The sequence below is a fragment of the Acanthisitta chloris genome, unplaced genomic scaffold (genome assembly GCF_000695815.1).
Source record: "Acanthisitta chloris isolate BGI_N310 unplaced genomic scaffold, ASM69581v1 scaffold11668, whole genome shotgun sequence".
NCBI classification, from domain to species: Eukaryota; Metazoa; Chordata; class Aves; order Passeriformes; family Acanthisittidae; genus Acanthisitta; species Acanthisitta chloris.
This window is the reverse complement of record NW_008686585.1, coordinates 106,548-129,123: the sequence shown is the minus strand read 5'-3', so window position 1 is coordinate 129,123 and position 22,576 is coordinate 106,548. Positions and strand designations below refer to the sequence as shown.

The 22,576-nt window shown below is 43.6% G+C and overlaps 1 protein-coding gene across 1 annotated transcript in view; it reads right to left on the bottom strand.

Annotated features, from left to right (window-relative positions):
- Positions 1 to 5,060: 5,060 nt before the first annotated feature.
- Positions 5,061 to 22,576, bottom strand: part of LOC103807497 (reticulon-1-like) — a 124,056-nt gene continuing 106,540 nt past the window's right edge. Inside the window, 6 exon segments of the mRNA XM_009080229.1 lie at positions 5,061 to 5,871; positions 7,385 to 7,443; positions 7,534 to 7,580; positions 7,965 to 8,034; positions 8,914 to 9,052; positions 9,951 to 10,158. Coding sequence (XP_009078477.1) covers positions 5,829 to 5,871; positions 7,385 to 7,443; positions 7,534 to 7,580; positions 7,965 to 8,034; positions 8,914 to 9,052; positions 9,951 to 10,158 — 566 coding nt within the window. The 3' untranslated portion in view covers positions 5,061 to 5,828.

Sequence of the window (22,576 nt, the reverse complement as noted above, 5' to 3'; positions counted from 1 at the left end):
AGAGTTCCTTCCAGTGCCTACAGGGGCTGCAAGAGAGCTGGAGAGGGACTTGGAACAAGGGCATGGAGCAACAGGACAAGGGGGGAATAGCTTCACACTGACAAAGGGCAAGGTTAGATTGGATATGAGGAAGAAATCGTTCCCTGTGAGGGTGGTGAGATACTGGCACAGGTTGTCCAGAGAAACTGTGGCTGCCCCATCCCATGAAGTGTTCCAGGCCAGGTTGGATGGGGCTCTGAACAAGCTGGTCTAGTGGAAGGTGTCCCTGCCCACTAGACTAGATGGTCTTTAAGGTCCCTTCCAACCCAAACCATTCTGTGATTCTATGGTTCTGTGATTTTTGGACTGGTCTGGGCTACTCTACATCACTTTATCTAAATTAGAAGGCTGTGCAAAAGAAGTAAAAATGTAACTAAATCCTCTTTACAGCTTCCTCATAAAGAGAAGTATATGCAGAGGGACCTTACTCTGAATGACAATTAGCTTCACTGGACTGAATTATTTTTTCAACTAAAACAAAAAGACCCAGGAGAAGGAATAAATTGCAGCCTTGAGGCTAAACCACTTTGATATTCATATGAACACAAGAAATGAATCTGACTTGCTGGCAGACAGGAGAGAAAAGCCACGAAAGCATCTCAGCACAGTGGTGCTAGGGCTGTTGTTTTTCTTAGATAAGCTCCTTCTGCAGCTCTATCCATCCTCATATCCTGACCCTGGTCCCTTCAGCATCTTTGGCTGAGGCAGAGCAGGAGTGAAAGGGATGATGAGAGCACAGGCAATGCAGAGATGAGTACATTCCAGGCACCCCCAGAGGGCTTGCCAGAGTGCTGGACAGAACAGTCTACCCACACACCTGCCCATGTAACTTAACCTTGTCTTGCACCCACACACAGTGAGATCCCCAAAGTATAAATCCGGCAGACTTGTACATTTAGCACTCTTTCTAGGGGAGCTACAGAGGTGGTGAAAACAGCTGGCAGTTACTTGGATCAGATGCTGACCAGAGGAGACCACCAACAGACTGAGCTAGCTGTTCCCTTGCAATCAAAGACCAAGGACAAGGAAATTAACAGTTCAGGTCAAAGAGAGAAGCAGGTCAAGCCCATGTACCTACTTATGGCAGCTCCCATTTCCACACACACCTGTGGAGTAGGAACACCCACGCTCAGTATCTTTCCCCTGTTGTGTCAGAGACCAAGGTACTGCCACTCTCTCCTGTACAGGTGCTGAGCAGCAAGGAAGCCTGGCAGAAATGACCAGAGCCCATTCCTCCTTCTGTTTTCAGGCACTGCAGCTATTGCCTCTTATCAGAGGACATATCTCACCCTTATCCAAATACCATATGTCCTGCAGTGGCTGCATGTGCCAGGCAGTCTTACCAGGCTCCCTCATGCCAGCAACCTTATTCCACTGATTCCCAGCATCCCAGGAAACTCACATGCAAATTCCCTGATGGAGAATCTTTTAATTCCATATCTAAGAAAAGAATATATTAAGAAGAGCCAGGAAGAAATACATCACACTTGGTCTTCTCAAAGCTGCACTGGGCAAACACATGGGCTTGCCACATATTTCCCTGGGCCCATATGGAGAAGGAAAGGCTGATAAGCTTACAGTTGACTGACTTGTAACCCACCAGGATAGGGATGGGAGCCAGCTGCCATCTGAAATCATGCAGGGAGACAGCAAAAGCTATGGGGAAGCAAACAGTGTCTTTAACTGGATTAGCTGCTCACAGAGTATTATATCATTCTTATCTCCTCCCAGTTCCAGGGTTTTCGTGACACTCGTGTTTTATGATCCTACTCTCACTAGATTAATATTAAAGAGCAGAGGGAGCACAAAAGAGATCAGCAACAGCTCAGAGGCAAATATATAGGCTAGAAGAGTGGAATACTGCTGAGGCACCAAGAAGCAAGGAATAAAAATCAACAGCCTTAGAGAGTATTCACATTTCACATCAAACTACCAATGGAGTATTCATTTCAAGGTACACAGACAGGCGTTCAAGTGACATAAAGCTCTGACAGAGCTCTTCAGTAATCATCAAACCTCTCCTTAACAGGCAGCAGTTTAGGAGCAGGCTCATAAAGTTTCTGAGGTACAGGTGAAATCATGGAGAAGATATTTTAAAGTCATAGACCATTAAAAAAGACACATGTAGATGTTCTAACAAAATATGGTCTCCTGCCAGCATGCCACTCCTGATTTCATATCCACAAGCAAGAGTTAAACTAAATTCAGCTCAAATTATCACAGTCATTTGGGCTGGATTTCAAAGATCAGCTCAGCAAGTAGACCTGTTATCTTCCTTGAAAGGCAACACCATGTCGATCACCTCACAAGGCAGCTGTATTTACATTAACCAGCCAGTTCCCAGCCATGGAAAGGCCTGGTCTGTACCTGTTCCCACGTCTAAACATGCCTCCCAGCTGTGCCATGCACCTTAGAAACCTCTCAGCTTCCTCTCTAGAAAGAGAGTATCAGCATCTCAAGATGAACCAGAGGTAAGGATGAGAGACACAGCTTGGGCCAGGTATTTAGCACACCTAACTCCAACCACCTGGACAACATCACTTGGTTAAGTGGGTCTTCAAAACATCTATCACTTGCTTATCTATTAAAGCAGCCTTTGAACCAGGAGGACAAGCTGACTCCTGAATCACTAGTGATGTGGTGTGATGTCCAAGTTCCTCAGGCAAGGCACATTTTGAAGAGAAAAGAATCATTTAATACCCTCCCCTGCATTTTATCCAGGCAGAGTGAACTGCTTCCCAGGTCTCACCTGCCTAGAAACCCTCACAAGTTTGCTGCTGTTACTATTCAAGCTTTTCTTTTCATGCTGCTCTTTGATTGCAAATGAAGATCAGAAACAAAAGGGCTTCACAGCCTGTATATCTCAAAGCACAGCTCAGCCCATGAATGTGTGTCATTCTGCTATCTTCAGCCACCTACTGAAATCACACCAGAATATTTTTAAAAGTAGAGCTCAGTGTTGGTTGTTTTCCCCTGCATTTCTTTGAAAACCAAAAAAGGTGGAGGTACAACCTTTCCCCATAGTGCTGCTCTATGGATGAGACTTACCAGGGCCTCCTTGTATGCACAGGGACCGTGTTACAGCAAGTTGTGTAGCAGGACCAGGAGTTAGTAGTGGTTGGCTTTCTCCAAGCTTCCATGTTCAAAGGTATCATGGAAAGTGCTGCTGTGATCCCAGTAAGGGGATAGTGTCCATGGGCAGCATGAATACTCCAAACCCAGCCTGAAGTCCTCTGCTTCTGGCACATCCCAGTGTGATCTTCCCAGTTGGCTCCACCCACCAATTAACCCACTGGACCTGCTCAGGAGCACGTGTAGGCTGTTACTGCCCAATATAGGGAAAGTCAGGGGTCTGCAAGGAGGTTTGGGAGCTGCTTTGGAAAGGTGGGATGTGATAAGAGATAGAAGTAAAGGGTATGGGTTCAAGAGGTGCATGTGCAGGGTATGAGTCAAGGTGATAGGGGTTTGGAGTGAGTGCTGTGGGGGTTGAGAGAGGCTGATGCTGGAGGAGACAAGAACAGGGTTCTTTGTCACTATTAATTTCAACTGTTGGACTCTGCCAGAAGGTTTAGCTTTGCTTTATTTCCAAATACACAGGAAATGTAGCCTTTAAATCATGCTTAGGGTTGAGCATTGCAAAAGATTAGTCTTGGCTGTAACTGCACTGGTGGTGTGAGGGAAGAACACATTTATGGCACCAGTGGGATGAGACATTGAATAGACTCATTTTCCTAATTAACATGTTGGACTCAGGTACTCATCTTGTAAGTAATAAGAATTCTGAAGGTCAATTCTCAAGGATGCTCATATGGACTATGCCATTTTCCTCAGAGACACAGGTTATCTACTGGTGTAGATGTTAAATTTTAACTCCTGGCTCTAAACTACACATGCTAAAACAAGCATATTCCATTTGATCAAAAGCAACATATGTCCCTGCAAGGCATTCAGTTTCTCGTTGAGGAAAAATGTTCCTGCCTAGCTGCAGGTGGCATTTAAAAGACAGCGCAGTATTTCTAAATATGAGCAAAGAAGAGTATTTAAATATAAAGCTAAAATGAAAATAAGGGTATTTGAGACTCCTCACAAGAATTAACTATCCCACAGCCATAGCAATGTTTCTACCAACTCCTCATGTGCATTTGGGATGTGCATTTATACACCAACAGAACTGAATCCTGACCTAGGACAGATGTCACCAAAGACATGGTAACTGAGATGAAGGTGAATTAATGAACAAATCTAAGGAAAGACTTCAGAATCAAAAAGTTGGGATAAGTGTTTAAGGTTCTAGCTTTTTTGTATATGAAAAAAATTTCTGCAGAAAAACTTTTTCTGCCACAAAAGAGAGAAACTGCAATGTGGCTGAAAATATTTTGATGTTCACATTTTTATACAAAAAAAATCTTTTCCCAGGTATGTTCCACAAATGGGCAAACCATTCAGCACTTAACCAACTGTTTGTTTTGAAGCACTTTGGATAAGGTCCAACAGCTGTTTCTCTTGTCTGATGGTTCTCAAACACCAAATGCCTATTAAAAACCTTCACCTTTGAACAAGAGCAAATGTCTATTTCAGTTCCCAACCTCTGGATTCAGTATTGATCCCACAGTTTATAGCAGATTTCAAAGAGCTTCGGCTAAGAGAGTAACTTGGTGGTAAGGATAGTGAAAAGTCCTCTGTGTTGTGCTGATGCCTCCATAGTGTTCTGCTTATAGTTTACACAATGTGCAAATGGAGGAAGAGACATTTATTCATGTGTCTGATATTTGCTACACCACCAACCAAAAAACTATGAGCTAAGACCCTTCTTTTATTGCTACACTCATCAAGATGTGAAAATATTAGATGAGTTACATAACTACTATGTATGTACTAATTACTTGTTGGATAGCACCATTACATAAGAGCAAAGTGTGTGCAGAACTCCAGGGGAGAGAAAGAGAGTAAATGCTCCTTTTTTTGCACGGTGTCCAGTTTGCAAATGTCAAGGTAATCCCAGCGGCAACAACAGGGAGAAGTTTTTACATTTAGTAACATTTATTTCTGCATTCGGTATCAAGTACATAAGTGCAAATATTCAGAGTCCATAATTAAGTCCATTAGGAACTACAGAGAATGTAATACAAATCGTAATAAATTGAACATGCTGGAACTTTCCAGTTACCATACATGTAGATCAGCCTGTCAATCCTTTACGACAAAAGTACTGGGTTTTGTTTTCATTTGTTTTTTTGAGTTATACAAAACTGATTACCATAAGTACCGATTACTGTTTATTTTATTTGTGCTGGAAAACACTAAAACATCAGTCTACAATTCTATATAGTTAATAAAGATGAATCCAACCAGCAACCCAGTGACGTAGAAGCAATTTTAACTATTGCATCAAGTGCGCTAAGCAGGAAAGCCCCTAGCCACATGTAACATTAAAAGTTATAGAAGCAATGCCAATAGAAGAAGGAAAAACACTAAAAAAATAAAATAAAATAAAGAGGTCAATATTATTTAGGCTCTCACCATCATGCACTTTATAAGCAACACAAAAAACCACATCTAGTACACTTTTCTCTTTACTATACTTTAGTGCTTGACACAAGTGATTGCAAATATTCTAAGTGCAGAAGCAGCAGGGGAAAAGCACTGCTTCCGAGTTTTATGTTTCTAAGATTATGGTGTTGAGAAAAAAAAAGAATGATAAATTTGCAGTAAAGTGTAAGAACAGAGCTGTTTCACTCCAGATTTCCCCGTTATTCACTACTGTAGTCGGTGAATTCTCGATGTCTGCTTTACTCTGCCTTTCTCTTAGCACCTGGGATTTTAGCTTGAATCCTAGAAATAAAGAAGAGAAAGGAAAAGGATTATATGATGTGAGGCAGTTATTCCATTTCACTGTTTCCCCACTTGGACTCTTATCCAGAGGTCATCTCTAGCTCACATTCAGTGTGTCATCTCAACAGGTAGACTGAAGTGTCATAAGAAATAGAAGTGATGCCCATCTAGGTGTTCCTACAGACCTAGTTTTTGGTGGTTTATGGAACATAACCACATATCATGGAACATAACCACAAGGTATGTTCCATGATATTCTCCTCCACTTCATTATCCCTCCGTGGTCTATTGCCTATAGAAAGCCAGGCATGAAGTCTGCAAAAAGAATTTTCAGTACAAATGTTTAGTCCTGCCTAAGGGTTTTGCAGAACAGCAGAAATGTTGGCTGGAACGACACTCTGAAAGTCTTTGAATCAACCTCCTACATAAGGCAGGACTATTGCCAATGCTAAATCACGTGGGTCACATCTTCATCTTGCTGCATCTTGAAAACCTCCAAGGAAGGAGATTCTGGCACCTCCCTACATAGCTTGCTCCAGTCCTAATCTCCTAGTGAAAAAATTTCTCCTAATGTCCAACATCAACGTCCTAAGCTGGATTTATGTTGTTGCTCCTTGTTATAAGCAACATCTGCAACTACCAAGAAGAGTTTGCATAATCTTGACACTTCTCATCAAATACTTATACTCTGTTATATCACTCCCTAGCTCCCTCCTTGCCAGGCTAAACAACCCATTTCCTCAGCATCTCCTCGTGGATTTCTTGGTCTCTGTATCTGACTGTTTTGTAACTTTCCACTGGATGCCTGTTATTCATCCAGCTATTGTGAGGCTATGGATACAAACTGTTGTATAGATCTACCTTCCAGACCAGCCATCCTGCCTCAGTAATTTTCAGCTTTTGAGAGCTATGCTTAGATCCTCACTGTGCCCCTAGGGATCCTGAAAAGGCTTATGATACAGTCAGTGCATTAGGAACTAGAGCAGACTGCATCAAAAATTTCATCCAGGTCTTCCATCCATTCCACAGGGGTTTGAAACACTAAATATCATGGTGCTTCCAGGTATTTTCTTTCTGCAGCAGGGTGGTGTTCTAATTCCCACTTTGTTCATTAATGGTATTATTAACTCTAAAGGACAGAGCCTCTGGATTCAAAAACCCAGGCTTGGGAGTGGTCAACTGGGAAGGGAGTTAATTCAATCCTTCCTGATTGTCCTGACAGGTAAAAGGATGGACATCAGTCCCTGGTCGGGCTGCTCTGCCCACAGCTCTCCCAAACACTAGGAGAGGGGAGAGAAGAATATATAGTCACAGCTCTGCCTTAGTCTACACTCTGTTGAGAAGGTCTGTGTTTCTCCAGGGATCTGCTCTCCCACAGCCTCTCACATTCCAGGATCTGGGGAGGAAGTCATTGATAGGGCACGTTGTCCCCTGGGCCATCCAGCACTCAGCCACTCCCAGTGTACCACAACCTCACAGCAAGAATTCTCATCAGGTTTGCTGCTGAACTCACTTTGCCACAACAGTGTTTATGTGGGTCCTCACGAGTCCCAAGTATTGATCAATCTGTGCCTGCAGAGGGCAAAAGGAGACCAAGTCAACCAGGCATCAACAAGGCACAAGCACCCAAACACCCAAACTGCACTGTGAGGACAGACTTACCTGGTACTTGTCATATACAACAGGGAGAGTAAACATAGACACCACAGCTGAGGAGAAAAAGAGCACACTGTTATATTCCTGCAGATCAGATTTCTCCAGAGAAGAGACCTACTTCAGTGACAAACACATATCATGCCACTTGGTCAGCTGATCCACCAGGGATCTTTGTATTAAAAATGCACTTTGCTCAAACCTCCCAAATATGGAGTTTCCCATTGCTCTGGGACTAGTAGCTGCAAAACCACACACCACAAATTAGCTCTGTGAGGAGGGAAAATTTAATGGAATAATGAATATTTACTGGAAGGGGAAGTAAACGCTGATGGTTTAACTGGGGGGAAGGCATGCTGAGGATAGGCTGTTTTGTCTAAGTGGAAATCGCGAGGGAGTTTGAGTTAAAAATAGATGACAAAAGAAATGTGGATTTTTACCCATTATCAGAAGAGTCAGGCCATTGAAGAGGGCTCCCACGTAAGTCAGCAGCCACATTAGTACTGCAAACTAAATTAAAGATGGATCATTACATCACCTCCAGTGTCAGCATAAGAAGGAATTAGTTCACTTAACTAGCTAACATAACGGCACATTAGCCTTTCCTGATGTGGAAGGGAACTGTTAAGTAAGGCACATTAGGAACTAGGTAGATTTTCTGGATGTATAAACTCCATTCTCCATTCCGTTCTCTGCTTCTCACCCTCTTAACTGAGCTTTTACATATATTTAGGGCATAACTGAGTACACTTAGGACTCTGCATTGATCATGGCATAGGCAGATTTCTGCATGCAATTTTGTTGATGGCAGGGGTCATCCCACACAGCTTAATCACAGCCCCAAACTGACGATCCCAGGGACTGAAAACTTAAGGCTGAAAGATGGGAACATTTTCCTAAAGATCTTTACCAATTTAGGAGCCAAACCCATATCTGCTCTCTTAATGAACTCCCCTTTGCTCTGAAGAACACTTGCTTGGGTGTAAGGCTGGAAATCAATAGCTATTTCAGCAGGGAGTGAAAGAAGACCTTCCTCCATAGCAGGAAATGCCACCAGTAGAGGAAATCCAGATTAACAGAGGGGAACAGCATTTTGTGGCAAAGTAATAGAAAGCACAATGCAGAGATGCTTCTAGAACTGTGGTGGAGTTAAGCTGGTTCTGCAGATTTTAAAGTCCTGTATTATGTATCAATACATGCAAATGCAGATTGCCAAACCTCTAAAGTGCTGAAAAGAAGCAGTTTTTAAACCAAAATGGAAAGCAACTTTTATATTTGGAGCCACACAAAACTAGGTTTCATGACAACCTTGTCAACATGGGAAGCAAGTGCTTTGAAATGTAGATTGATCCTCTAGAGAGGGGTTAAAAATAATTAAAGCAATCCTACTTTTAAAGAATCCACAAGGTCCTGAACGAGAAAGAGTCTCCTCAGCTCTTTGACTGTGCTGTTGACATATAGCTGGAGACAATCTGTGTATTTCTGGATCTGGTCGGGTGAAAGATTCATCTCCATCTCCAAGTAGGCTCTGCCAGAAACACAGGTCCCGTTACAAACCCAGGCAGGTTCACCTGCTGTGCACACTTGTACCATCTACCCTATCATTCCCTCCTTCCCACACCTCATTTCTTTGCACTGGAGTAGTGTCCTCCTCCCTGCAGGCACAGAGCCACCAGCACACACACTTCACCTTGCATGACCCATCTCCCTGGGTGATTGTGGGTTCTGCTGGGGCTGTTTGCCTCCAGCCTTGCCCTCTCCCCATGCAAAGCCTCATCCTTGATGGGATTTCTCTTCTTACCTCACCCAAAGGGGGATACCTAGCTGGGGGATTTCCTCACAGATTTCTGTGCTATTCTCTGAGCTATACCCATGTCGTGAACTGCATCTCAGAACTGATCCAAGTGAAGCAGAAGGAGCAGCACCTCAACAAGACTTTCTTTTCAGCATGTGTTTTTCCAAATCACACCAGTTCCATGATATGGTTTACCAATCAGTTGGCACAGCAGAGGAGAACAGATCACTGTTCTCTTGGAGCAAACCCCCCAGACCCTGCAGAGAGTGTGGAGGCCACAGCACTGGCACTGGCACCAGATAATGATTTGCTGGAGCAAAGATATAGATAGCTCCCCTCTATGACCAACAGAAACAATACTCTTCATGCTTGCAGAGCATCATTAGCTCTAATGAAAGTCTTTTTTTCTGTTTGCTTAAAATTTTCTGGATCTTTTGAATTTCAGGGGAAAAAAATCCCATGTCTTAGATAATGATGACTTCTGTGTTGGTTTTTTTCTCTCCAGGATCTGGGCCAATACAGAAAATACTATTATTTCCCATTTTATGAGCAAGAAGAGAATTTTATCCAGTATAAAAGGGGCAGCTAAAGAAATGTGAGTTGCCACTGGGAATGGGTCCTTGAGACTCACTTGAAGGGGTGGCCCTCGTCCGTCTTCTGCACAGCCTGTAGGACTGATTTGTAGATTCTGAAGCTAATGGTGGCCGAGAGACCAGCGAGGGCCAGATAGGCAACGACACTGACGACGCTGAACTGGGTCAGGGAGAAGAGCAGCAACAGGAGGCTGCCGAACACGATCCCTGTCTGCTTGATGTCACGCCAGTACAACAGGTCGATAGCTGGGGAGAGAAGAACAACACGGTAAAGGTGCTGGAAGGACATCGAGGATGGCTACCACAGCCACTGTGATGCTTGGAGTCCATGCAAGAGCATAAAGGGAGTGGTGATGCTCCTGCTCAGATCAGCATCAACAGGAACTCCTCAACAGAAGCAGCAAAGTGACTTGAGTGACGCACTGAGGAAATTACAACCAATGACCTACTTGAAATCCTTGTTTCCCTTGCGCCTGTGTCTGGGTTAGATAAGATGGATGAATATCTCCAACCGCAGCACAGTGGGTGGGTCTCTTGCAGCAGCAAGGCAAGTGCACGCTGGGGTTTGTGTTGTTGCTAGGGCTGTATGGAGGATTTCAACCTACCTTGCATTTACTCAATCTGGAAATTCTGAATTGTTTTTTTTTGTCACAAGTCCAAATGTCAAATGTTCAATCAAAGTATTTTCCAGTTTTGGTTGATAAACAAATGAGGAAGTTTGGGACTAGCCACAATAAACCACTTTCCCATTCAAAGTTTTGACCGTATAATTTTGTTATTTCTTGAGTTTTGAGACAGGAAAAGGCTCCTGGTTTTACTGCTGCTTAATAGTTACATGGGTAGAAAACTATTTTCCAGATGAGGCCTTAAATAACAGAATAAATCTCTTTTGCTACTCAAATCCAACCATCTTGGAAATGAGATGCTTGTTATGTAACTTTCCCTGTCCATGGGAGGTGTCATTGGAACAAAACCAGTGCATCAAACCATTTTCAAACACTGTATTTTTACATTTCTAACACAGTTAATTTTTAGAATGTTTTTCAATCAGTTCATATAGTTAATTTCAACCTCTCCCACCAATAACCTTACCATCAGGAATAGTCACTATAAAAGCAAAATTTAATGAAATGAGGGAGGAATATCCAGCTCACAAAGGTGAATTTAATTTCTTTATACTGATAATCTGTTTCTGAGAGGACTCTTCATCCAGCCAAAGAACATGCTCATGACAACCTAAACAAAACAGCTTTAATTTCACACACTGCACAAGTCCTCACGAACAGCTTGAACACACCACCAGCCAAACAGATTTCATAGATGCCACTTGTCAAATCATCCCGAACAAAGAGTAAAATCAGGAAAGCTGCAATCTGTCAAAAATCAAAAAAAGTCACAGATACAAAAAGAAAAAAAAATTCATCTAGCCTAGTAGTTCTTATCATCTAATCTCCAAGAATTGTGAGTCACCACAGCATGTTTGCCTTGAGTCAATGAGCAGCGTTACTTATTACTATTACATGTATTAGCACTGCTTTTCAAAGTAATGAGCTTGAATGCAAAAATTTCTGTTGTGTAACTGGGCTCTTTTCATGCAATACTCACGAGCTACTATATTCTCCATCAATATACACTGTACAATAACTCTTTCCTCTCCTAAGTGCAGTGTTCAGCCCCAGACCTGTGACCATGACCACACCTGACTAGATCCGTGGGCTGCACAGAAGCCATTGGCCAAGAGACCTTGGGGCATGTTCTGGGTTCCTGGGTAGTGACTTTACAAGCCAAGGAGCAGAGCAGAGTCTTTCCAGATACATGCCCAGGTCTCCTTCCTGTGGAAGCCCTGGGACATGGAGTAGGGGATAATCCAAAATGCAATTAGAACAGAGTCACAGCACACACCTGTATCAGGATGTTCAGCAGCAGACACAGCTGTATTGATGCTGCAGCTGCAGCTCCACAAATTGCTCACAGTGCTGAGGTGCTGGAGTATGTGACTTGGAAATCATCCTTACAAAATGGCACCCAGGACACAAGTGTGCAGGGTTTGCCATTTTTTTCATATTGTTTTTCAGTCAAAGTGCTGCAAAATTCAGCAGCAGTGCACAGGGGTGGCTTCAACAGCGAGCACTGGGGCAAGAGTTATTATATTTACTTGGAGGGTGCTGAGGCACTGGCACAGGTTGCCCAGAGAAGCTTTGGATGTCCCATCCCTGGAAGTGTTCAAAACCAGGTTGGATGGGGTTTGGAGAAACCTGGGCTAATGGGTCCCATGGCAGGGATGTTTGAACAAGATGATCTTTAATTCCTCCTATCCCAAACCATTCTGTGATTATTCACAACCTGATAACTTTTGTGCTTAATAATTCCTCTGTCAGGGGACAGTACTGAAAATTTATGCAAATTTCACTTTGAGATACTTAAATTTTCTATCAAAACCTCCTCATTAAATGAAACAAGCTCAGGATGCTGTATGTGGCACATCTGCTGATGACAGAAAAAGGCCACGTACCAGGGGAAAAACACTCCCTAGGACACAGGCAGCAGAGAGGCAAACAAATGAGATCTGAGCCAAAAAACACAAAAGCCATTCCAGCAGAGTTCCCTGAGTCAATCCCAATTAATGATAAGGCACAGAATGAGCAACTAAGCCTCTTTCTTTTGAGGATCTTCCAACTCATACTCCTGCAGACTGGCAGTGGGATATATTCTCATGCAGAGAGATGCCAAACTGCATTTTCTCATTCCCTTCAAAAAGGAAGATGCTGAGTTACCCAAGACAGACTTCTCCAGGTGTGTGTATATCCTGAAAGTTGTTCCTTCCTGCCATGGAATGACTGGGATATTTACTAAGCTGTAACAGGTAAGGAAAAGGCTCAGAGCGAGATGGACAGAGGCCAAATGACACAGTTCTGGGGATATGTTCATGCACGAGAGAGGAGATGAAAAGGCAGCTGGCCTCTTTCACCAGCCAGACCTGGGAGAGAGGGATCCTGCTTCTTTTAGACCTGAGGCAAATATTCCCACGTGCGTGGAAAAATGTGTGCCAACTGCTAGGTGGAAAATCTCAGCACAGAGAAGGGAGATACGAGTCAAATGATTTTTAAGTGGCTGTCCCAGTGCACAGATCCAGCCTGGGATCACAACTCCCCCACCTACAGCCTGTCAGGTCTGTCAGGATTTTCAAGGGCAGGAAGCACATCTGCCTTCTCCTTGTCTGCCTCGCAGGGATGGGGAGCAGCAGCACTGCTGCCATGTCCAGCTGTTTGGGCAGGATTTGCTGCTCCTGCAGCTATTCCTCCTCCTCTCCCTTAAGGAGAAGGGGGTGAGCCAAAGCATATTCCAAAAGGTGGTCCAGGAAGTGAACCTCATGACTTCTTGGGCAGGGAAGGGGGAGAAGGAGAGTCCAGAGCTAGGAATCAGTGGAGATGTATGGGATCCACCCACAGCCCATGGACTTGCCTGAAGCAAGCACTGTTTTGCTGACAGGCCTCAGGGCAGTATCAGTTCCCCTGGAATTTAGATGTTGCTAAAATCACCTGAGCTATGTGTCAGAGCCATGTTTGCTCCTTCTGTCACAGCTTGTCACTTCAAAGCCTTTTTGCCTTAATAGAATAGAATAGAATAGAATAGAATAGAATAGAATAGAATAGAATAGAATAGAATAGAATAGAATAGAATAGAATAGAATAGAATAGAATAGAATAGAATAGAATAGAATAGAATAGAATAGAATAGAATAGAATAGAATAGAATAGAATATTTCAGTTGGAAGTGACCTACAATGACCATCTAGTCCAACTGCCTGACCACTCCAGCATGACCAAATGCTAACACATGTTAAAGGCACTGTCCAAGTGCTTCTTAAACACTAACAGGTTTGATGCATTGACCACCCCTCTAGGAATACTGTTTCTGGCTTTGTCCACCCTCTCAGTAAAAAAATGCTTCCTTGCCAAGACAGTAGTTAAACACATTTTTGTCCCACATATCCCTTCATGAACAAATCTCCCTCAAAAGCAGACAGAGGTGCACTGGGTGCAGAATGCCCTGGCTGGGATCCTTTGCCTGGCTTCCTCTAGTAGCCATTTCCTCTTGTAACCATTCACACCAGAGAAAGAATACCTGTCACATTGGTATCTGAAGTTGTAAATAGGAAGGGGAAAAGGAATGAGAAATTTACTCCTTCACTATGAGGTAAACCCAGAACTAAGTGCATCAACTGCCTTCATACCCCTTTTTTAAACTCTGAATGGGAATGAAAATGAAAGATGAGGTTGTCCACCACATTTACATGTCTGCTTTGAGTTTCATCTCATCCTATATTCATGGAAAACTGATTAAGACACCAAACAACTACCCCAAACAGTTGCTTACCCCATGGGTTTACGGTCCTTCAGCAGGTCAATAAATATAACTGGTGGTCTGAGTCATTGATGAAGAGCCACTGCCTGTTCATACCTACACCCCTCCCTTGGCACGCTGAAGAGACAACCACTGAGCTCAGACCAGGCTCCCCAGCACATGAGGACACAGTGAGTATGAGGATGGCAGAGCCAGAAGATGAGCTGGAGCTTCATGCCTTCACACACACACACAATCCTCTGCAAAGCCACTCACCAGCACACACTGACCCCATGCTTGGTCAGTCTGAAATAGGCTTCAAGCCCGGCTCATACGTGGCTACAGCATTCCCCAGATAAATTAAAGGAGAAGGAATCCATGACAGTGTTAGTGAATGACACAGTAATTAAGTGCTTTGGTCAATCAGCAGGGAAAGACTAAAAGGTCCTGGTGTGGTGCAGGTTCCTGGAAGCTCTGGGTGTGTTGCTGATGGCATGTGTGTGTGTGTGCACGGTGCTACCCAGACCCTGCTACAATGGCACAATTCTGAGCAATGCACACTGAATATGCATGAAGCAGGAGGCTGGTGCCACGTGAGGCTGTTGATATGTGATGTGCATGCAATTGGACAGGGGCTCAATCTGCTTGGCTGGGCAAGATCCACTTCCGAGAGCCACCCAAAGTTTGCAGCCAGGATTTGCAAAAGGTTTGGGCAGTGAAATCAGCCTCAGTTTCACTAAGGGTTGGGTTCCTTCTGTTTTGGAACTACTGTAAAATCCTGACCATGCCCATTAGCATGCAGAAGCTGTTCAGCTGTAGCTTTCCATGATCTCTCTTTAACCTCCTGGAAGGAGGGAAGCAGCATCAGTCACTTTGCACTTTCCAGTACAACTCACCAAAGCTCTGACTCATTTGCAGAGGTATAAATGGACTCTGTGCTTTGCCAGAACTGCCTGAAACTCAGAACTGTTTGTATTTATTGCAGAGGACTTGCCAGACAGCAGCACTGCAGGTCACTGCCACTGCCTTTGAAGAATTTTGCTGGAGAAGTGTGTCTGATGAGCTATTTATCAGCAATTATCATCTGCTCATGTTTTTTTAACTCACAGCAGAACTTGTTAGATGTTACTCAAGTAGACTTCTAGTTGAAAGAAAGAGTTTTCAAGGGTGTCAAATCAGTGTCTCAGCTATACTTTATAGCATAACCTCATCTAACTATACTGATTTGATCCTACTTATGGGGCCAAGCCCCAGACTAGTCATGCACAAAGGTGAATTTTATGATACAAGCAACCACCTGTTAATAGGAGCAGCTGGTAAATACCTGTGTTTGTGAGGCAAGCTAAAATGAACCTCACAAATATAAGGAACAGCAGCAGCAGGCAAAGCTTGTGCCAGCAAGGAATGGCTTCTGAGTACAGTGCCTGAAAGCTCTTGCAGCTCTCATCACGCCTTTCAGCAGAAAAATGTTTCTGCTCCTCAGAATTTGGCATCATTAAAGCTAGAAGACAGACCTGGGGACTGGAAAGGGCAGTGCTGGAGGCAAGGGGTGAATGATTTGAGACACCTGAAGTGGACTAATCAATGCTGCCCTTGAGTCCATTCTTCTCAGGACCTGGTGGAAACACAAGGACTGGGCTTTGGTGGATTATGTGGTCCCCAGAAGCACCATGGTGTGGGGCAGCTGCAGCCCCAGGCTCCTGAGAGGAGATCCCAGAGGGAGAATAGAGCATCCAAACCAACTTATAGCTAAAATGTCCTCACACCTTCAGACTCCTGCATGGCTATGTTTTCCAAAAATACTTTTATAAGAGAAACAGGGATCTTTCTGTTCTGTGTCTCAAAGAAAGCATTTTAAGATGAAAATCAATCAAGATCAACGGAGCACAAACTGAACAATTCACAACTTCCACAGCTTCTCCCTCCCCTCCTCTGAAAAACCTCTGTTCTTTCCTTCTGATTTTTGCAAGCTTTTCCTCTACTGCAACAACACTATGAAAAATGATCACACATCAAGTAGCATTTACACAGAAGTTAGTACAAAAAGTGTGGCAAACTCCTGGTATCCAGCCTTCGAACGAGGCCCACACGCCTGGATGACTGTATAAAAGGTTATATGCTCTTTAGCATATAACTAACACCCTTGGATGTGTTCAAGCTGCCTCCCTCACCACAGAGGTCCCTTTGGGCCTCCTCAGAAGGTAAACTCAATGAGTTGTATAGCTTCAATGCCTATCTAATATTACTTTTAAAGACAAGTGGTAAAAACCTGTCTACACACGGCCTTTTATTCTGTATACAGTGTAATATCATGACTTCATAAATATAAATTACTTCATAAGGCATTTCTCAGTCCTATTGGGAGTGAAAAGATCAGGAAACATAATTTAGGACGAACAATCTTGTTCATAGCATTGTCACATCAATATCTGGAGACAAATGCAATAACCTGTAGGTCTTTGAATAGAAGCAAATACTGCTTTCACTCAAAGAAATTACAGTTTGCAGCTTTAACCACAGGCTGCAGGACCAGACTTCCTCTCTTCTCTCCAGTGAAGGATCCAATGTGGTCATTGCTCCCTTCCCCACAACAGATCTGATTCTAATGTAAAACAGATGGATACACTATTTAATGAGCAGTCTGGTGCCTTTAGGAGACTGCTGTGATGAACAGCAGAGCTAAGGCAAAATATCTGTGCTGTTTCATGAGGCATATCTCCTTATCCTTTTTCTCCAGCCTTGAGGAATCTCTCCATACTTCTACCTCTTGTGTATATTCTGTCCATTAACTTCCTGTCTTGAGTTCAATTTTGTACCGTTAACATCCACCTGTTCCAAGACCCAGCTTGAAAGTTCAGACCTTCTCAGTCCTCAAAGTCTGGTGAAATGAGACCTGAAACAGGAACAGGACCAGGAAAAAGGAAAGTCTCGATACATTATGCCCTCCATATTCTATCCTACTCCATCTGCAAGATCAAGATGTGAGCAAAAAGGTATCGATCGATTGCCTTATGTGAGGCATCAGAGTAAGCTTGAGTAAGCCCTACAAGCATGCCACACACAAGTCTATTGTACCATCATCCTGATTATTATTATCATTATTAATATTGATATTAATATTAATGATGCTGATGATTATGTTGTTATTATTATCACTTTCACATGAGAGATGCTCTAAGACCAGGATTAAACATAGCAGCAGGAGAAAGCCTCCTCCACACACCTCCTGCTCATCCAACTCTATCACTACCTGCCTTGGCCAGTTTCTATGGAGGATGTTGTTGCTATCACCTTAAGTGAGCAGAAACCAAGGAGAGCAAGCAGAATCCCTGAATGCAGTCCCTGAATGCACATAATGCTTTGGAAATGTTGAGATTTTCCCCAAGATGCTCTTAGACTGAAATAACAGACCTGGACCCATCCTAACCCTATCCAAATAGAGGATGCAGATTTTCAAAATGAATAGTTCAAACCTATATTGTTTGTGAGAACTAAATGTGATGTGGAGAGAGTATCCCTGCCAATATCAAAAAAACCTCACCAACACTCACTTCCCAGAGACCTAATGAAAGCAAAAACAGACCTCCAATGCTGCCTTCAGCTATTGCCCCATTACCACCCTCTTGCTGGAATTAAAATTACTCCTCAGGGAATACCTTAAAATAATCTTACTTTTATGAAATTTTCACCTTGTTCTGGCAATGAAGGAAACTTATCCATCTGTTCTTAAAAGAAAAGAATAAAAAGTATGTTCAGACATGGCTCTGGGCAACCTGGTCTAGTGGAAGGTGTCTATTCCCACAGCAGGGGGGTTGGAATTAGATGATCTTTAGGGTAACTTCCAATCCAAACCATTCTATGATTCTATGATGGCACAGCAGGTGTGCAGAGCACATTGTCTCAGTGATTTTTTGCCCCTCTAAGGGTCAAGGTGTTTGTTGGGATGGTTGGCAGCCAAACAATGTGAAGCTCATCTAAGAGACTTTGTCCTCTAACCTTAAGCTCTTGATCTTGCAGTTGTATTGCCATCAACAGGAATGTGCTGGAAGAAGGATTGATGCAATTTCTGCAACAGTGACCAAAAAAATGACAGCAAATCTGAAAGTGGAAAAAAATCTTGACAAATTTCATTCAAATTTCACAGTAAATCATCTGTGAAATTAGGAGATAAATTCCTCACAAGTTAGTCTAGTTTTGTGAAACTGTTAGCTAAATCGTTTATACTAGGTGATGACTTGGTTCCAAGATTTTTGCCCTACCAAAGTCCAACAAAAGAACCTACTGAGACACATCTTTATCAAGTGGATCCCAGCTGAGAGATCAGCCCACAACACTTTCAGGAAAGCACTGAAGGTACTAAATGGCTGAGGTTATATGCTCATGATACAGTAGAAATTAGACAGACTTCAGAACAGTCAATAAGGTTATAGATTAACAGCATGCATTCATATCATTGCCACTGAACTTCTTTATGAGTCTTACAGTGGGGAACATCACCATGAATAGTTGGTGCAGCTTCTCATTACCCTTTGGAAACCAAATGATACATCAACCAAGTGAGGAAGCTGTTTCTCTGAAAACAGCTGCCAAGGAAATGCTAATCAATAACTCCAGTCCCAGCAGAGTTATGTCAGCTAGATGGATTTGATGAAGTCTGCAGTTCTTTTCCACATTAAGTTATAATTGTAAGATGGAGAGTATTTAGGATCCCTTCTATGAACAGTACACAGGCCTGTTTTCCTGGACCTTCCCATTTTTGTTTTTCAGTAAGTCTTGCAGCAGGTTAAAGCTGCAGGAGCAAGCATGTCACTTATGATCACTCAAGAACTGGCATGTAGAAGAAAGAGTGGAAAAAGGAATATTTATGGGGACCAATGTACTTGGCTCCAGCAAGCTGTGGTGCAAACTTGGGCACTTATCTCTTCTCTCTGGTGACAGGACCTGAGGGAACGGCATGAAGCTGTGCCAGGGGAGGTTTAGGTTACATATTAGGAAAAGGTTCTTCCCCCAGAGGGTGGTTGGGCACTAGAACAGCTCCCCAGGAAAGTGTTTACAGCACCAAACCTGACAGAGCTCAAGAAGTGCTTGGACAATGCTCTCAGGCACGTGGTGGGATTCTTGGGGCTCTCCTGTGCGGGGCCAGGAGTTGATCCCAGTGGGTCCCTTCCAACTCAGGATATTCTACGATTCTATGTCCTTCCTAATCTAGATAAACCTCTCTAGTAGGGTATGACGTGTGTCCTGCTGGGCTGGGCTGAGTCCCTGGGGAAGGCACAGAGACCTGCTCCACCATTTGAAGCTGGAGGCACACCTCAGCCAGCAGCTCCCCTCTGGAAGCTGCACACTCGATGCGTCACACGGCTAACACTGGCCATAGATTGTCACACGAAAGCCCACAGCAACCAGCATGCCCAGTTGGAGACATTTCTCCACACGCTCATGCATTATGCATGACTCCATCCCAGCCTACTTGAAACGCATCACCTTCTAGTGCAGAAGATGACTTGGGCGTGGAAGTTGGCTGCGATTCCCCAAAGGCACCCAGGTTAATATCTTGAATGAAGCCAAAGCCCAGCAGTGGCAAATTACTGTCCTGCTCACCCCAGGGCTGAATCATGATCTACCATTGCTATAATCATGCTGTACCTGCAGGATGGACAGGTAAAACACACTGCAGTATTTCCAAATGTATGCAACAGTAGCAGTTGCTTCACTGCAAAGAAAATAACAGTGCATTAGTGGGGCAAAGCCAAAGCTTCACCAAGTGTCTCTGCAGCTTCTCAAGATCCTCACCCAAATTTACACCAATTGTAAGTACTATAAGATCAGACCAATGATGCAGCTAGTTGCAGGCTTGACTATTTAATAATTAAAACTTATGTTAACCTCAGTGCTGTATTTCCATAATTTGAATATAAATATGCTCTGTATTTACTGAGGTTTCTGTTTGCATCTGTTACACTCCCAGACACATTCCAGAGTTTTCAGGGAGGAACCATAATTCTGTTGACAATGAAGCTGGCAAAATTATACAACTCCAGGTTTGCATGAAACTGATATTCTGGGTTGAGACAGAGACTACATGAATAATAGATATCAAAAGAATCAATGAATCGTCTTTAGTCTTCATTCTTCTGAATTTTAAATTTTTTTCTATTTTATCAGGAACTGATCAAAGAATTTTGATGACAGAAATAATATTCTATTACTATTTCATGTTTTCTGCAGAATCATTTTTGAACCATAAAGCACCACCCAAGGAAATGAAAAAAAAAATATGCACATGCTGTGGAAGTGAGGCAAGTGATTTATTTTAGCTGCGTTGATTTTGTCAGACCTGTTTTTTCTCTTTTTTTTTCAAATCAGTATGGGACATGTTGTGTCATTTAATATTCAGCAAATCTACCTTGGTTTCAAAGAGGAGAGCACAGAAGGAGAGAAAAAACACTATTTGTATTAATTATTAATTAAACAATAGCAGCATGCCCTTTTTAATTTAAATAAATAAAATATTGGGGTTTTTTTTCTGATAAAGAGGGAAAATATTTAGCTTGCCTCTAAATACAGGTGGTTCAGCAATCTGACTCAGCAAATCAATGTTTTTATAAGGATCAACAAAATATTGAGCATTTTGGGGAAAAAATCAACCCAAATAAAATCCCCAAACCCCACCCTATGAGGAAGTTTATCTGCAAAGCTCAGACGAAAAGATGCTGAAGTTTCCTTGTGGCTCTCCCATATAAGCTTAACAAATCAACAAACCTATGGAAAACCCTTGATCATGGTATGGAAAGCAGGAGCTGCTGGAGCTGCTGGAGCCTGGCATTTAACAGGTGCATCTGTTTACTTTCCAGCTACTCATCTTCCTTAAAAAAAACCCCTCAGTTCATAAATACAATTAGATGCTGAATTAAGATTGCAAAAATATCAAGCTCCCTAGAGACAAGAGTCTGTCTGAAAGATCTCCCCATCCCCTCCCCAAGAAACACTTTAGGAATGTTTTCCAGCTTCGGTTACATCAAGCTGCGTTTATGAAACTATGTCTGCAAGCATCCTGGACCCTTTAATGAGATGATGCTACAGAGTAATCTCCCTCCCAGGGACCTTGCTGTGAGCAGCAACACCATGAACTGACTGTTCAGCGTAAACATGCACCTTAAAATGAAAAAATACACTCCAACAAAGCCTGCCCGAAGCAGGCAGCAGCCTGCCTGGCAGCATCAGCCGCTAGCTTTTCTCCCTCTAATCTGCCCACCGAGCAGCGTCACAGAGACTGTCTTTTATCAAAACAAAGGCTGGATGCTGGCTGGGAAGTGTGAAGCCGACTAAAAATGGCTGAAAAGCTGTCCAAGGCACCCGGGAAGGTGGCCAGCCCCACCCAGCGCAGACACCGACCCGCTCGAAACACGCTGAAAATCAGCCCAAAAGGGAGATGCTATTGTTCCTCTCGCCAACGCGGCAGCGAGACAACACCATCACAATATTTTACCCCCAAAACCGGCTCAGCCGAGTGCTCGGAAGCGTAATGAAAGGATTACTGTGGGTTTTTTCAAGCAATCCTAGAGCAAAGTAGGAAGCAGGGGGTGATCCCACCATGCCCTGGTGCTGTCGCCCTCCTTGCCAAAGCTGCGTTTTCTTTGTGTCGACGCTAGGCTAAGCCTGGCTCTGGGTGTGTCCATGGGCAGGAGGCACCCAGGCTCCCAACGCCACCACCTCCACCCCTCACCTGCCCCAGCGGGCACCAAGGCACCGTCACCCGGTTCTCCTAAAGCCCGAAAGGTAGGAAATCATGCCGGGGATATCCCGACGGAGAGAGTCGAGGATGAGAAATGACGCCGCTAACGGCAAGGGCGGATGCTTTGGGAATGTAAGGTGGGAAGGGAGGACCTGTATCCTGGATGCTTTCAGCGTGAGACAGCTGGAGACAGGAGAAATGCATTCAAAGAACAGAATTAAGGGCTTTTTATCTTCCTTTCTTAAATTCCCCCCAAAGTAAAGCTTTGTGGGGAGGGAGAGAAAACAGCATGCAAAGGCCCACAGGTGAACAATGCAAAAATGGATGGATCCTGCCTTTGCCTCCTCTGCCATGCAGTCCTTCTAGCATGCAACACTAGAATAGATATAATACCCTGACATTTCCAGTTGCTCCAAAGACAGTCCATCTTGGTGGAATCGGCACTGGCTTGCATCTCGGAGAGCTGAGGAATTGCCGGTCCTTTCGTCGGAGGCACTGCGTTACCAGTCAGGCATTCCCGAGCATGGGTGGGTTAGTGGGTATCGCTCCCGTCTCCCCACTCGGCTCCGGACTGATGCTGTAAGC